At 47.5% G+C, this 15,301-nt stretch overlaps 1 protein-coding gene across 1 annotated transcript; it reads right to left on the bottom strand.

Moving 5' to 3' along the window:
• Positions 1-4,043: 4,043 nt before the first annotated feature.
• Positions 4,044-11,025, bottom strand: LOC124651464. The gene is made up of 15 exons (XM_047190556.1): positions 11,017-11,025; positions 8,575-9,014; positions 8,399-8,462; positions 7,947-8,300; positions 7,370-7,494; positions 7,160-7,268; positions 6,925-7,070; positions 6,767-6,840; positions 6,372-6,477; positions 6,191-6,284; positions 6,033-6,108; positions 4,955-5,940; positions 4,610-4,903; positions 4,331-4,519; positions 4,044-4,232 (listed from the first exon to the last, which is right to left on the bottom strand). The coding sequence occupies exons 1-15, from the start codon at positions 11,023-11,025 to the stop codon at positions 4,044-4,046; spliced, it is 3,255 nt and encodes a 1,084-aa protein (XP_047046512.1).
• Between the last annotated feature and the right edge of the window lie 4,276 nt (positions 11,026-15,301).

The raw sequence follows: 15,301 nt of genomic DNA, 5'->3' as shown, positions 1-15,301 counted from the left end.
TTTTGTAAATTTGCAGTGTGAGTTAATAATTATTGTGCTCTTGTGAACAGAAGAGTTTCTGACCAAAGAGATACATGTTGGTGGAATGACACTGTGATTGTACGGCGACAAGATAATTCTTACATACCAAACGAGGTATTTTTCCAACCACACTTTGCTATGTCCAGATATATAACTTTCGAAAGAAATGCAGTTCTAAACTGCAGTTTGCTGATAAAGTTTGTGTTAGTGCATCTATGCTGACTGCTAAAAGCCTTATGCACATTCAATTTTCTATTTTGTAGTTGCAATTTTTTTACTTAAGAATTGGGTGCAGCTAGACAGTTGCCATGCTGTATTTGCTATTTATGAGGTTATTATTAATCACTGGGGGAAAAAATAATTAAGCTATAAGCAAACCTGAGCTGCATGGGTTAACCTCATAATATCCTGCTTAAATCTGACAAATAGTAGTAAATTAATATAGTAATATTAGGGCTTGGCAGAGATATAGAACCATTGGTTCTGATGTCTGACAACCAAATAAGTATTTCATGAGCTTCTTTGCATTGCTTGGATTATAGGATTTTGCTCCTTTTGATAAAAGAAGAAACTTCTTGAAATTACTATATGTGTCTTTATTGCTACATTAAATATATAAGTACATAAGAGGAGTGTCAGGCATCTTTACTATCATCAAAAAAAGTAAAAGGAATGATCTGCATTTGTACTGCAACATGTCAGGAACTTCCTGTGTTCATGGCTATTATATATTTATATGTTTGCACATGCCCGCAGTGTAGAATGAATTTCATGTGGCCAGTGCATCCATTTAGCACACAACTACAGAGGTGAGGTGTCATCTTCCTTTCATCTTCATAATGCTTGTTCCAGCAATATTATTGTATAACTCTTCATGTTCATTTGGCATCAGACTGAGAATATTATTTATGCAAATCATCCTCCTCTAAAGGTTCAACCTAGAAATACAGTTTGATTTAAAATGAGGAACATAAATTTATCAGAATCGTTGGCAGTATTAAATTGTGCCAAACCAATGTAAGTTCCATAGCTCATGATTGGTAAATATAGCAGATTTCAGACTTGGTGCCGATAAAGGTTCATAATGTAGGTGCATCTTATTTCTTAGTATATTTTTTCTATGTTAAGGCAGCCTTTTTCGAGGAAGGGAATTAAACCTGCATTTTGCATTAGTGTCATAATAATAGATGAGAAGGTAAATACCTCTCTGTTTTCTTTTATAAAAAGTTGTTACTTTTATGCAACTTATTTACTGATTGACAATTAAGAAATTGTATACTTTAAGCAACATTTTATTTGTAGTCTTTTATGAGATTGTGCTTGCAGCTTTCATGATTTTATTTGTAGAATGTAGGTATGACAAATTTTAGGCTGCAACAGATTCAGATCTGGTGCTGGCCTGCTGCTTCCACACTGCCTGAGGCTTGGCTCTAATGACGTGTTTGCTGCTCTTTTATATGCAAGTTTTTATTGATGGAGATGCAAAACTACAAGTGACTTTCAGAGTATTGTTGTTACTTCCTATAAGTACGTCTGTCCTGCGTGACATGTAACATTACATTTCTTGATAGTGTATGGAATAATTTGTTGTTGGTTCTGCTGAATCCAACAATTTCACAAGAAAAATTGGGCATTTCAGGCTGTTAATAAATTTCATACAATGCTCAAAAGTTTGTCTGCGTCTCACCGAATATTTGTAACTTAACTATCTTTTTGAATGGCATAGCTTGGTAGTTAAGCATGGTGCATTTTTTTCACAACATAATAAAGATGAGCCTGGTTGTTAGTTAAGAACTCTCTGGCGGCAGCACCACAATCCCTCCGCCGCAGGTATCAAGGTCGAGGAGGCCCAGGGTGGCAGCACCAAAGTCCCCCCCCCCCCCATCGTCGTTGTCGAGCTCGAAGTGGTCCAGGGCGGCACCGGCGCCGGCGCGTTGGGAGGGCCGGAATTAGGAGGCAGTCCCGGATGCCTACTCGGTCCTTGCTCATCGACTTGCCGGCGCGGGAGGAGGCCGGTGCTATGGAACCCTCCAATACGAGTTGGCTGTGGACACGGATCCGCTTGAGACATGGCCCGCACCTCTGCCTCCGCCTCCATCGAGCCTTGCGCTGGGTGGCCCCATGCCGAGCTCGAGCGGCTCCTACGGCTCTCTGGAGGCCGGAATCGACGAGGGGAGGGGACTGGGCAGTGATACATGGGATAGGGGAGCAGGACCCGACCGCGCGGCAGGGAAAGGCGGCGATACAGGGGATTAGGGGAGCAGGACCCGACAGGGCAGCGGTGAAGCAGGTGAGAGGGCGGCGGGCCGATGGGAGGGATGTAGGAGTGAGAAAGAAAGGGGAGTGAACCGGCTGTGTGTGTGTGGGCAGTGTATGTGGGCAGTGCTGAGTTTATCCATACAAGTCGCCTTTGTGTTTTATTAACGCTAAGTGAGATTTGTTTACAGCTACAATATATAACTCCCTCCCTTTTAAATTAAAATTTCATATTCCAAATTAACAAATTTGGGTCAATTAATTTAAAACAGAGAAAGTATAAAAAGTAGTATTGTTTTTATTGGATAATATTAAATTTTGTATCAGTATCACCAAAACATTGTAATCATCATTGGATAATATTATATGGTAACAAATTTTATGTGAAGATATGTTTGGATCTCATGTCACATTTGCTTCTCACACGGTAAGGCATTAGGCACATTTAAAGTGGCTCGGTAGCTAAAAAATAAATATGATTTGAAATAAAAAAATATTGTTGATTATAACACGTGCGTGGCACGTGCATCTTTACTAGTTCTGTTATTAAAAACACAGTGTCAGTCTGCCGAGGAGCATTTTTCTCATTAAAATTCTAAATATTTTTTCTCAATTTTTAGATGGGATTTTTATATTTTTGAGCGTGGGGAACCGGTTGGCGGCGCATGGTGAATGTCCGCCGAGGACCCACCACGGAAGCACGCCGCGTGCGGCGGCCGGCGGACAGCACCGGGGGTACCCTAGCCAAATCTACCACCTGGGGGCGGCGAGGTCGAGGGCGGGGAACATATGCAGGCACTCGCCGGTCACCAGCCCAGCGGACGGTTGCTGCGGCGCAGGACGGCGACCCCCGACGGCACCGCCGCGTGTTTGCCATACGGTGAGAAATCCGGTACTTCTACCTCGTATAATCAAAGATCTGAATTACTAATCTAGGGAGATAAGATGCGAATTCAAACATCCCTAAAATAAGAACGTAAATCTAAAGAAAAATCCTTCTAGATCAATTCAAACAACTTCCAACTGGCTGATCTGTAACCGATGACCTACTTGGCTACTTCTGAAAAGAGACAGAAGCTAGTATGAAAGAATACATTGCAGATCAAATTATCTTCCCACTTCACAGTATAAGTTCCCACATGTTCACAAAGATTGCTCTACTATAAATAAGACTGCCAAGCAAAGATAAGTTTTAGTACAGGAAATTGCTGCTTGCTAAGTACACTCTGGAAATGCACGAATGCAGCATATACCAAATCCTCCAGTGGCAGATAACTTCAGTTGAATTGAACCGGCCTCTAAAAAAGAGAAGCAAGCAACAAGTATACCATTCAACTGCAAATCTAAAAGAAAACCATAACCTCCAGCACAGCTCACCACATATAAAACTGAAATTGATCCATCTTAATCTGATAGTACTTGCATAGGTTCAAAGAAATAGTGCGATAACAGATAATACTGGGGGCTTGGACATAGTCATGATCCTGTAAGCTTGCCAAAATCGAAGAGGACACACCCCCCATCACAAAGCTTACATAATCATGACTATCAAGCATCTATGACAAGGCATTTCTAAGCAAAAAAACCGAAGGGAGCGGAAAAAGAGCACTCCTCCAAACATGGCCCATATTAGGCCATCATCCCACAATCTCGGAAAATCGAAGGAGACGGGATCGATCTCTCCTTCAGATTGTGGGATTGCCTGCCTTATTCTATGTATTAGAGTAGTCTTCGGTATCACGACTGTATTAAGGAGATAAGCCTTGTCAACCAAACTTGAAGTGCTCAATCATGCCGTCGCAGACTGTGCAGTTCTTGAGCAGTGTCACTGAAGCAAGGAGGCAGCCTCGGCAAGCGATGGTGTGCATACAGGGAGAGCATTTCACAATTGCATCGGCTCCACTGCACACAACCATCAACTGGCACTTTTGATCTGAGGCGTGCTCCGTAACTCCCTGCATGTTCAGCAATTGATCAGGCAAAATGAATCCAGATGTAGTGGAAAAACAGTGTGAGAGGAAATTTCTACTGTTTTGAGAATACATGTTATCACCTGTCGGCATTTTGTGTCCAGCGTCGGGGAAGACTTGACTCCACTTACAGCAGTGCCGCAGGTCATGCATGCCCTGACATTGCACCTCATCATGCAGGCAACACATATCTTATGAAGGCATGGGACAAGCTCCATCGCGGCTTCACAGGAGCGACATATGATGCAGTAATCACTCTTGGGATGTGGTGTCTGCAGTGGGAAAACTGTATTAGTTACAAATGATACTAGAGGCTTAACTAAGGTGACGACCAATGTAACTCACAAGAAGGGTGCACTTACTAGGTACATGTCCCACTGGGATTGGAAGAATGAGAATTTCATTTCAGTCTTGCGGCTGCTTGGAGTTACTGCTGCCCTTTCAACTGGATGATCAACAAAGCATGTTGTAGGTCTGGATTCAATCAACTCAAGCTTCCTTGCAAGTCCAGTCTCAAGCAAATCAGGATTCCTAGGTCTGGACTCAACCAAGTCAAGCTTCCTTGCCGCTACAGGCTCAACCAAATCAAGCTTCGTAGGAGTTCCAGGCTCAACCAAATCAAGCTTCCTTATTGGTGCAGACTCAGCTAAATCAGGCTTCCTTGATGCCCCTGTTTCAGCTTTTCCAGGAAGACGTCCAGACTCAACCAAATCATGCTTCCTTGATGGTCCTTGTTCATTTCTTTGAGGAACAGGTCCACAAACAATCAAATCAGGCTTTCTTGTAGGTAGGTTGATCAAATTAAGCTTTGTTGTACTGACAGTAATCTCATCAAGTAAGCTACCATTGGAGGTGGAATCACTATCCCGCGGGCTTTCAGCATTGCTTCTGCTGTACTCATCATCATGCTGGCTCTGAACATTACTCTCACTGGACACATCACCATGCTGGCCGTCAGTATTATGAGAGTCATCAGTGATATTGGGAGAAAGTGGTGATCTTGGAGACTGATGATCTGACACTGATTCTGGGAGCTCGTCATGATCAAAGGAGTACGGCTCTAGCAAGGGTACATACTTTGGTCGTGAGACCGGTGGCAGAAGGACCATGTGTGTTGCAGGGCCTTTTCCTACAGGGGCTACACGCATCCTGCAGATGCCAGGGAGGGAGCGCATGAAATCACTTAGCTTAGGATAACCAAGTGCTGCATGATCAAGCTCCATTCTGCAAATTGATCTGAAATCAGTCTTCACAGAGCATAATGGGTACCTCTCTCCATACCGTTCGGCTGCTTCCACAAGAAATCCTGGCAACCACTTCCTGAATATGAAGAACCAAGATGGGAGGCACTTCTCTGGCAGTGGCCGCCGCTTACCAATGTAATATTGCTCATCTGCTAGTTCATCCTCCATCTCACTATAAGTTCCTCTTGGGGACTCACGGACACTGTGCCTTAAAGAAGTCCCTCTTTGGAGTTCAGGCAAGAATGGTCTAGCAACAGCATCCTTTATCTCCACTCTCCTCCCAAGCATATAGACATGATGAGCTTCCTTTGCTCTCATCATATCCTTCTCTCTCTGGAATTTTACAAAGCCAAAGCCCCGGGACTGTATCTGGTTATCCATCTTCAGCAAAATGACGATTGCTTCCTCCACAGGTCCAAATTCAGCGGCGAAGAATTTGCTAAGGTATGCTGTCAGAAAAAAAAAAGCCAGAGGAAGTGTTAAAAGCATATCAATGTTTACTGTGTTGAAGATAAGTTGTTCAGGATTTCTGAGGCTATACCATTATCTACAGAAGGTGGGAGGCCCCCAACAAAGATTTTGCGAGTGTAGTCATGCTTCTCCCAATGATCATTATGCTATAAACAAACTGTCTTGTAAGAAACAGACCATGTGAAGAAATAGTTGCTTGGTACTATAGATAGAGGATGTCTAGATTACCCGAGATAACTTAGGACCTTGTTTTGTAGCACTCTGGCTCTTACTTTTGCTGGTCCGGAAGTCCCGGTGACCAGATGCCTTTGTAGTGGTATAGCTGCAACGGTATTCAAAGTTACATTGTAATTTTAACTTCAGATAAGAAGCACATTTCATGTAATCATGTAACATATACAAGAAATACCTTTCATAAGAATCATCATTTTCATAATAATTGAAATCATCATCCAGTAGCTCTTTGCGCCTTTCCTTTTTCATCGCGCGGTTCTTTTCCAGTGAGCCATTGTTCACTGAAAATAACATATTTCTGTTAGACATGCACGTTGCTGAATATCCACTATTGACTATTCTAGAGTAAAACCAAGGGTATCTAACAGTCTTCATGTTAATCTAAATAATCAAATTCCCCCAGTGTATTGAAACAGATAAACAAACAAACAGAACAGAATGTGATCTTATACAAGGACATGTGCTTAGGTTGAAGTCACAAATGAGGGGCAATCAAGCACTTTAATTCTGTAAAACATGTCCTTTTGTAAAGTCAGTCAAGTTCTTAAATATCACAGAAAATTATCTTACATGGTGCCACATTTGCAGAGTTGAGAACAAAACGCATGTCCTGGGATGTTGCGACGTCTATTGGTCTTTGTTTTCTGTTCAGCAACAAAGAATCGCATTACAGTAAAAAATTCTATCAAGTCATTGGATCCATGAATTCTTCAAGAAATATTACTCACCGTAGGTTCTGGGCTTTGGGGTTAGCCCCAGACCGCAGAAGAAGCTGTACACAGCTCAAAGAACCATTCTTCACTGCAAGGAATAATGGGGTTTCCTTGGTCTTGGAAGGTATATCAACGCAATCTTGTGCATGAAGCAGAAGTGACTTATAGAGCAACGAAACAACAGTACCAATCAGTCACAGTGGTAGTGCACTAGTATTAAGTACTAGGAAAGGAAGTAACAAAAGGCTACCTGAAGAGCCTTGTAATTTCCCTTTGCTGCAGCGCTGTGCACTGGTGTGAGACCGAGTTTGTTACCCTGGAAAACTCTGGCACCACTCTTCAGCAGGAGCCACACAATCCTGGACAAAGACAGAAAAATAGTAAGGATCATTTGGAAATAGTATCAACAGATATCTTACAATTCATCTGTTAATGGAGCAGAATTTCTTTAAAGAGGCACCTTGGCTCCTGTGTGCTTGAGCTACTACTAATGCACCAGTGAAGTGCTGTGTTTCCTTCCGGGTCGGTTTCATTGACATCAACATCCCCCATAAGAAGCATCTTTGTGACACTCATATCTCCAACCTACACAAAGAAGATTCGTAGTAAGTTTTTCTACAGATAAGTTGCACCTTTACAAACTACACCTTGTTAGGCATAGCATGATTAAAGTGAGCTTTCATCAGACATGCTTTTTGAAAATAAAAGCAGAGGGTGTAGATCTTAATCTACAAAGAGTATTTAGAGGTATATGATATTCGTAATAACTTATTCCGTGTATTTCCCAAAGTAAGGTGTAGACCTGAAATTAGACACTGTATACCAAAACTCCATGGCAGCCATAGTAACTCATTTCATGTCCAATGCAAACACAGGTGTTGGTTTAAAAGGAATACATAGGCATAGACCTCGAACTACAGGTACTGAATACTCAAACACAGGTGTCATAGAAACTCATTTCATGTAATGCTATCATGTGTTGCAGAGTTCGAAAATATATGTGGCATAAAATTGTTAACTAACATGATCATCAGTACCTTGGCAGCCCTAAGTAGAGGGGGCAAGGTTCTCCTGTCAATGTTTAGGTCCCTCCATGACGAGGCCCCGAATTGGTTAAGTAGCTGAATCTCACAGAGTAATGCTTTCCTCCTTTCATTACCATCTCTAGCTGAAGCATCTCCAATTGACAGAACCTCGTCCACGACAGAGTTGTAAATTGACCTCTTTGTCCTGACTCCTTCTATCACCACGCTCACCGTGGCCGATATCTTGTTTTCAGCTACCAGAAGCAGCATGGCCAGTGCAGCGACACGCCCCTCCATGGCGTATCTGTAAGCTACCTCCCCAACCTCTCTGGTTTTCTCTGCCAGAAGCCTCACTGCCTTTAGGTCCTACACAAACAAGAAATTTGACAGTTTTGCATGAGTGATGCATCCAATGCCAACAAGGTATGAATGAAACTGTGGTTGAGTCTACTAATGATGGGAACCTTTTGTTGCAGAGAAGCCAGGAGGTCATCGAGTGAGTTGTCCAGTGACCAATCAACTTGCACCCTGAAGAGAAAGCATTGCATGAACAGGTTAATTCAAGCCAACTTGAGAATGGTTTCAATCAAAATTCACTATGACTAGCAAATAGTTGTTGCAATTGATGCCATTGACACACCTTCTGCTCATCAGGGCGACCTCGAGCGCGATAAGGGGCCTGCCATCGACCACCCTCAAGTCGGTCCTGGCATTCCTGGAGAGGAGCAGCTGAATGCACCTCGCCGAATGCGTCTCGGCGGCGATGTGCAGTGGCGTCCGCATCAGCTGGTCCCTCGCGTCGACGGGGGCCGCGGTGATCCCGTGGCCTCCATCGAGGAGGAGCCTCACGCACTCCACGGCGTCGTGCCTGCAGGCGAGGTGGAGGAGCCTGGTGGACATCTCCTGGTCAAGGATCCTCGAGGCTTCAGAGCCCTTGCGGAGCCTCCCCAGCGCCTCGTTCCTGAAGCTCTCGACCGCCGAGAGGAGCAGAGCGGTGTCGTCGTCTGCCACGGCGCGGGAGATGCCGTTGTCTCGCCCCATCTTGTCCGCCCCGCCCGCGCCGGCTTCCTCACTTGAACTCTGCACATTGCAAAAATTGGAATTAAAATTTCAATCAGCAAAACTTGTCTCAACAGAGGTCGCAAATTAGCTGCAGTACAGTACCCAAACAACCAAAGGAACTTCTTCTTTTGACAACCAATATTTCCTCAAGATATAAGGAAAATAGCTTCAATACTGTTGCCAAGTCATAATTCTACAAAATGCTGCTCTAGCATTGGCAAAATTTTGTTTCAACAGAGTGGACTAAACTTGCTGCAATACGATGCTGGAGTAGTACCCAGGGAACTCCATCACTTGGTTCTCACAACGAAAAAAGCTAGTACCACAGAAAAAACGAGCAAAGTCTAAATGCTGCAAAATCTAGTTGTAGCATTGGCAACCAGACGCACCGGTTCAAACATGGCAAGATAACACAGCCGAGAAAAGAAAAACTAGTACTACAAAAACGAGCAAAGTGATCTAGATGCTGCAAAATCTAGTTGCAGCATTGGCACTGGGCAGAACCGACGGCAACATGACAAGATAACACAGCCGAGAAAAGAAGAGACACACAAAATGGGCTCCATATTTTGGACAACGCAGCAAGCCAAGACGACATCGTAGCAAAATTGGGCAAAGTCTACTAAATGCTGCAAAATGTGGTTCTAGCATTAACTGGCAACCAAACGTGCAAGGAAGAGCCTAGATCGAGCAGCATGATCGGTAAGAAAGCACTACCAAGGAAGGCACACGGAGATGGACAATGCAGCCAAGGCAAGCATGAGCGGAGCCAGTGCGCAGCGTCGGAGCGCAGTGACACGAAACTGGAAACTCTCCGTGGAGAAAGGCAGGGCGCGTACGTAGGAACAAGCAGGTGGCGACGAATTAAGCGGTTCGGACAGGCGCGAGTGCAGTCTAACTCCACTGTTGGTTCACAGGAGCAACGTCGCGTGAGGGCATCACGGGCAGGCAGGATCGGCCTCCGCAGAGAGAGTGAGTGTGGAGGAGGAGCACGGCGACCGGAGAGGAAGCTAGGAAAAGGATCTGTGCGCGCGAATCAAACCAAAAGCGATCGGGGATGGATGCGAAAGGCGTCCTCCCGTCCGGTTGTGGTCGGAAGCGTGGAATCTCTCCCACCGCGCGCCGGCCGGCAGAAGCAAGCAAGCAATCCGGCGTCTCGTCAAATCGAACCAAAAGCAAAGCCAAGGGTTGGAACAAAGTTGGGCTCGTGAACATGCGTTTTGCTGATCCGGTGTAGAAACCCCTGTTGACCAAAACCACAGACCTAAGCAAGCAACACCCAGTTTAGGCAAACAGCGCGTGCGCATGTGATTGATGGAAGGAGGAGGAACAAAATTAACCGCCGCGCTTTGGGACGAATCGGTGAGAAACTTGAGCGTTGGTAGGATAGATCAAAAGGAACGGAACCACTAACAGATGAAATCTAACAAACTCCAGCGAAACCAGCAAAAGGCTTGTGAGAATGGTAACTAGTGCGCGCGCTTGATGATCCATCCGAAGAAAGTGAGGAAAATCTCTGTAGTAAAATCGCACGAAACGATCGACCACCAAAGCCGAATCGCAGAACGCGAGCAGGCGACCAAAGGCATGGATCGATGAATCCGACCAAAATCCGCAGGAAACCTGCACGCACGCGAACCCCCAACTAAACACCAACTAAATCATCTAGGTTGATCAGAACCCCAGCTGCAGATGATCTAAAACCCCAACCGCGGAATCCCTAGCCAAAATCACCAAGACGGAACGCGCGCCTCCCTCTCGCTTCGGCGGGCGACTGGCTGCCTCTTCACCGTATGAAACGCCACACTCGCGAGGACGAGGTCGTCGGAAAATCCAACCAAAAGCGCAGGCAAACTAGGCAAACCGCGGCGGAAACGACACCCCGGAAGCCATTCTTCCCCACCCAGGCACCGCGAGAAATCGAGCGAACACCCAAAAAAGCAAAGCACACGCACGCACGCGCGGAGAGGAGACGAACACAGCAATGCTCATGGCGCAGGGAGGGCGTAAGCGAGCTCACCTCTCCCATGGTTCCGCTCCCGGAAACCTCGCACCGGAGCGCGCCTCCTCCGGGGAAACCTCCCTCCCTCTCTCTCCCTTGTCGCTCTCCCTCGCTCGCTACCAGAGTAGTGCTCTGCTAGTGCTACCCCTGTGGCTTGGCTCGCTCGCTTGAGCTCTCTATGTAATGTAGCACTCCTCCCCTGCGTCTGGAGCGGTCGAGCAGCACCGACCACGCACGGCGAGACGAGGCGAGGCTCGGCCAAAACTGAAAACTGGAAAAGCAGGAGCAGGAGCAGGGCAGCTCTTATCCTGCCTGCGCCCTGCGCTAGCTTTTCTCTCCCTGTCTGTGGTCTCTCCCTGTCTCTTCTCTCTCTTTCTCTCTGTGTGTTCCCACCCACTGCTGACCCACCGTTCACAGCTTTGGTTGGCGCTGGCCCCCACTGCTGTACAAAAGCTCGGCCTTTTTGCCGTTCCCGGCGTCGAGGCCGGTGCGCGCGGGCACGGCAAGGGCGCGCGTCGTAGCACGGAAACGGAAACGCCGCGTCGGAACCACCCCGTGCGACGCGTGGCGGGCCGGCCCCGTCCGATCCGAGGCCCCTGGAAGCTGCCCGGAAGCCGGGGCTGCGATCGCGACGTCCTCCGGGAGAGAGAGGGGTAGTGTGGGGAGAGATGGGTGGTAGGTGGGGCCAGGCTGATTCTGGTTCGCTTTGGGTTGGTCTTGTCGCCACCCGGCTGCGCGCGGCGGCCTGCCATGTGTCAGCGGCCAGGGGACAGCCTCTGCCGCGGCTGAAACCGCTGCTGCTGCAGCGAGCCAGGCCCGCAGGTGTGGGGACGATCGTCGTCGGAGAAGACGGAGACGGACGGGCGCTCCCTCTCTCCTCGCTCCTCGCTACTCGGGGGAGACACTCTTTCGCTCGCTGCCATGTGGGGTCTGGGCTGGCGTGGCCCGCATGTCACCGTGTGGCTGTACTAGGGTTTGGTGGGGGAGGGCGTGTCCCGTGCTACTCCTGTAGTCCTGTGCGTGGGGGACGATCGAGTACAGTCGGGTGGGGACCACACCTCACGCGCATGAGCGTATCTTCCTCGGGCCACGCGAGGAGGCGAGGCAGTTGGCCGGTCGGGACGGAGGCGAGACCGGACCGGACCGGAGTCAATCCAGGACGGAATGGAATGGAATGGAATGGTGGAGTAGCCACGCACGCACGTGAACGAGTAGTACGTGCTTGCTTCCCATTATTGTTCGCCTGATTTGATGATTCCTCCATCCATAAATGCTCGGCCGGGCAGGGCATACGCACACGTTGGATTTGGTGGATGGGACTTGGCTGCAACTTGCGCCCGGAACGGATCTCCCCGTTCCAACTCGCCACGTACGGACTTGCTACTGCATGCTGGGTTTGGTTCGGTTCCGTGCAGGTCGGTGCACGCACGCGCTTTCCTTCCCTGGATGATTCAACTAGCTACGCATGTTACAAAGTCAACTATCTAGCTACTCTCGTTTCTTACATAGTGTGGTCGCCAGTTCTAAACCAACACAAAACATGCATACGCTAGATGCATGCCTACGAGTACCACCCCCTCATCGTATTGTGCCCCGCTACGAATGACGTGGCGGTAAAACAAACCTCATTGATGTGTGATCAGGCCAATTTTACACGCTTCTTTTTTTAAAAAAAAAGTGTTCCTGCTTTATCATTTTATGTAGTAGTATACCGAACTAATTTACGCATTCTACTTGGAATCTAATCGCCCCTCATGTTACGTTATATTAGGACGTACATCTCTAGCAGATGATCCCGTATAACAGTGACGGATGCGTCAGAGCTATACCATACGGGGTGCCAAATTAAATGCTCATAGTATACGCATCATGTATATAACTGTTTATGACACTTGCGATGTGCATCTTTCAGGTGGTGCCATGGTTCACTAGGTCGGCCCTTGCCACGTCCTATTTTTTAACATGGAAGTATATGACCAACGGTCGGCTCAGCCGTGATCAAAGGTAGAAAGATAAATGGATCATGGATCGATCCGACGCGCGCGACCGCCATGCCTAGCTTTTCGTTCTACGCACGGTGAGTAGCACGGGATGAGGGCGGAGGTGACAGTCTCTGCTCTGCTCGCTAGCTGCCGTTGCCTGCCTGCCGCGGTACGTACGTAGGATTCGCAGCCGCAGTCGCTGAAGCCCATCCGTGTACGAACCGGCGTGGCTGTGGGAAGCGGATAGCTAGCTTGGAGCAGATCGTTGTTGGAGACCGTGCGGATCAACATGATTCATGACCATATGGCGAAAGCATGTCACGCTGGTGCACTTGGCAGTTGTCACTTTCTCTCACGGAGGAGACCATGCATGCATGAATCATTGTTCATTCAAACGCAAAGAAGAGGATCATGCCAACGGGACGCCATTGTTTTCCTATCCGCCACCACAGGCTCCACGGAAAACTCCCCATCTTCAGCCCATCATCGCCATCAACAAAACCAATCCCATTTTAACCTATTGTTGCCTCAAAAAAAACTTTCATTATCCATGCATACTACAGAATTCTTGATAACCATTTCAGTCTCATATAGTAGTATCTATCTAATCACATAACCTACCAAAAATAAAGATGTATATTGAACACACAAGAAAATAGTGAAAAGGGGTTGTTCTTACCTTTCTGGCATTTAGTGTCGAGTGTCATTCCGGCAGCTGGAGGTGGTGCAATGTCGGCGTGAGAGGCGAAGTGGACAGGTGATCTATCGTCGAGGCTTCTCATGGAGGCAGCGGCAAGGAAGGGCTAGCGGGATCCCCTTCATCGATGTGGGGGGAAACATTTCTATGGTGGTTGGGATTTCCGAGTTCGAGAATTTTGGCTTTTGGGAGGAGCAGTACGAAGAAGGGGAGGGCTCTCATTCCCCCTCCTCTCTCTCTCTCTCCTCACCCCGTCTGTGAGAGCTCCTCGGCCTTCTCAAGCCTCTCTCTCCCTCCTCTCTGGCAGCTCGACCAGCCGGAGACGACGGGGGAGAGGGGCTCGGCCCCCACTGTACAGTTTTAGGACTAGTTGTTTAGGATCTACCCATGTGGACATTGGCGACATGCCATGGGGATTCAGGTAGCTGAGGTGTTCGAGCTCCTCATGGTGGCGGTTGAGGTGTTGTGCTTGCTCCTGGTGCTCCGGTGGAAGGAGCCGGAGGAGTACACGACGGCGCCAAGATCCTCTACAATAAAGCTCGATATGAGCTCTGTAGATCCGGGAGAAGAGGTCGATTCGCTTCCTCTGCTTCGCCATCGAGGTGATGGTCGCGGAGGAACGCTTTGATCTGTTCTTCTTTGCAGATCTGCAGAGCTGTGGAGTTCGAAGATTGTGGTTTCTACCACTGCATCTCTCTGGTGAGTTCTTCATTGGGGGACCAAAGTCGGCTTTGCTGCCTCGCCCCCAAATTCCATGGTCGACAGGTGGCCCTCGTCCAGGAGTTCAACCTCCTCTGGAGGCTCTCTTCAACTTCGCGCTGGAACTCGCCATGGCTTCTTTTCCAAGTGGTTCGTCCCCAAAGAAGTTGAGATGTCCGGCGCGGTTGAGTTCTCGTCGGAATGGAGAGCACATCGAGCTAATCCCTCTCTGATGTCAGTGCTTTGCACTTGGAGGTCGCCGGCGTGTGGTGGAGTTGGTGCCCAAGCACTGGATTTCTTTTCTCATTTTGTTGCTATGGTCCTTTTTGAAAATTTCGTGGCATGTACTTCAAATACTAGGTTTTCCAGGGCAGTAGAAGAAAAGGGCAACGATGTAATTTCTGTACACATCGCTAGTAATGAATCTTCGAGGCCTTTCGAGGCCATCTCTGTTCAAAAAAATACGAAGAAGGAGCTGGTGGTGTTTTTTCTCCCCTCTCCATTTTATTTAGCCGTTTTGGAAGCATAAGCAGTTTTTAGGATTTGTGACTCATTTTGCCAGGAGAGCAACTTATAGAGGAGACGTGTGGCCTTATAGAGGGCGCCGGCTTAAGAGCAACTTACTAGGTTTTCCAGGGCAGTAGAAGAAAAGGGCAACGAATAATATGAGGACCGATATTAGGGAAGGAAGGGAGACGTACCAGCCTGATCGTTATATGCTACGCGAATGACGCAGCAAGCAGTAAAACCAGGATTGCTGATGGGTGATCAGGCCATTTTCCAGGGCCGGCCCATAAGGGGGGCAAAGGGGCGACCGCCCCGGGCCCTCGCGAGGTAGGGGCCCCGGCCCAGGTAGTTCTTCACTATGAGAATATTTCTATATTGCAATAACAAGTCTAAAAAATAAGAGAGAAGTGAAATTAGA

This window comes from Lolium rigidum, chromosome 5 (genome assembly GCF_022539505.1).
Source record: "Lolium rigidum isolate FL_2022 chromosome 5, APGP_CSIRO_Lrig_0.1, whole genome shotgun sequence".
Classification (NCBI taxonomy): domain Eukaryota; kingdom Viridiplantae; phylum Streptophyta; class Magnoliopsida; order Poales; family Poaceae; genus Lolium; species Lolium rigidum.
This window is presented reverse-complemented; position numbering and strand designations above follow the sequence as displayed.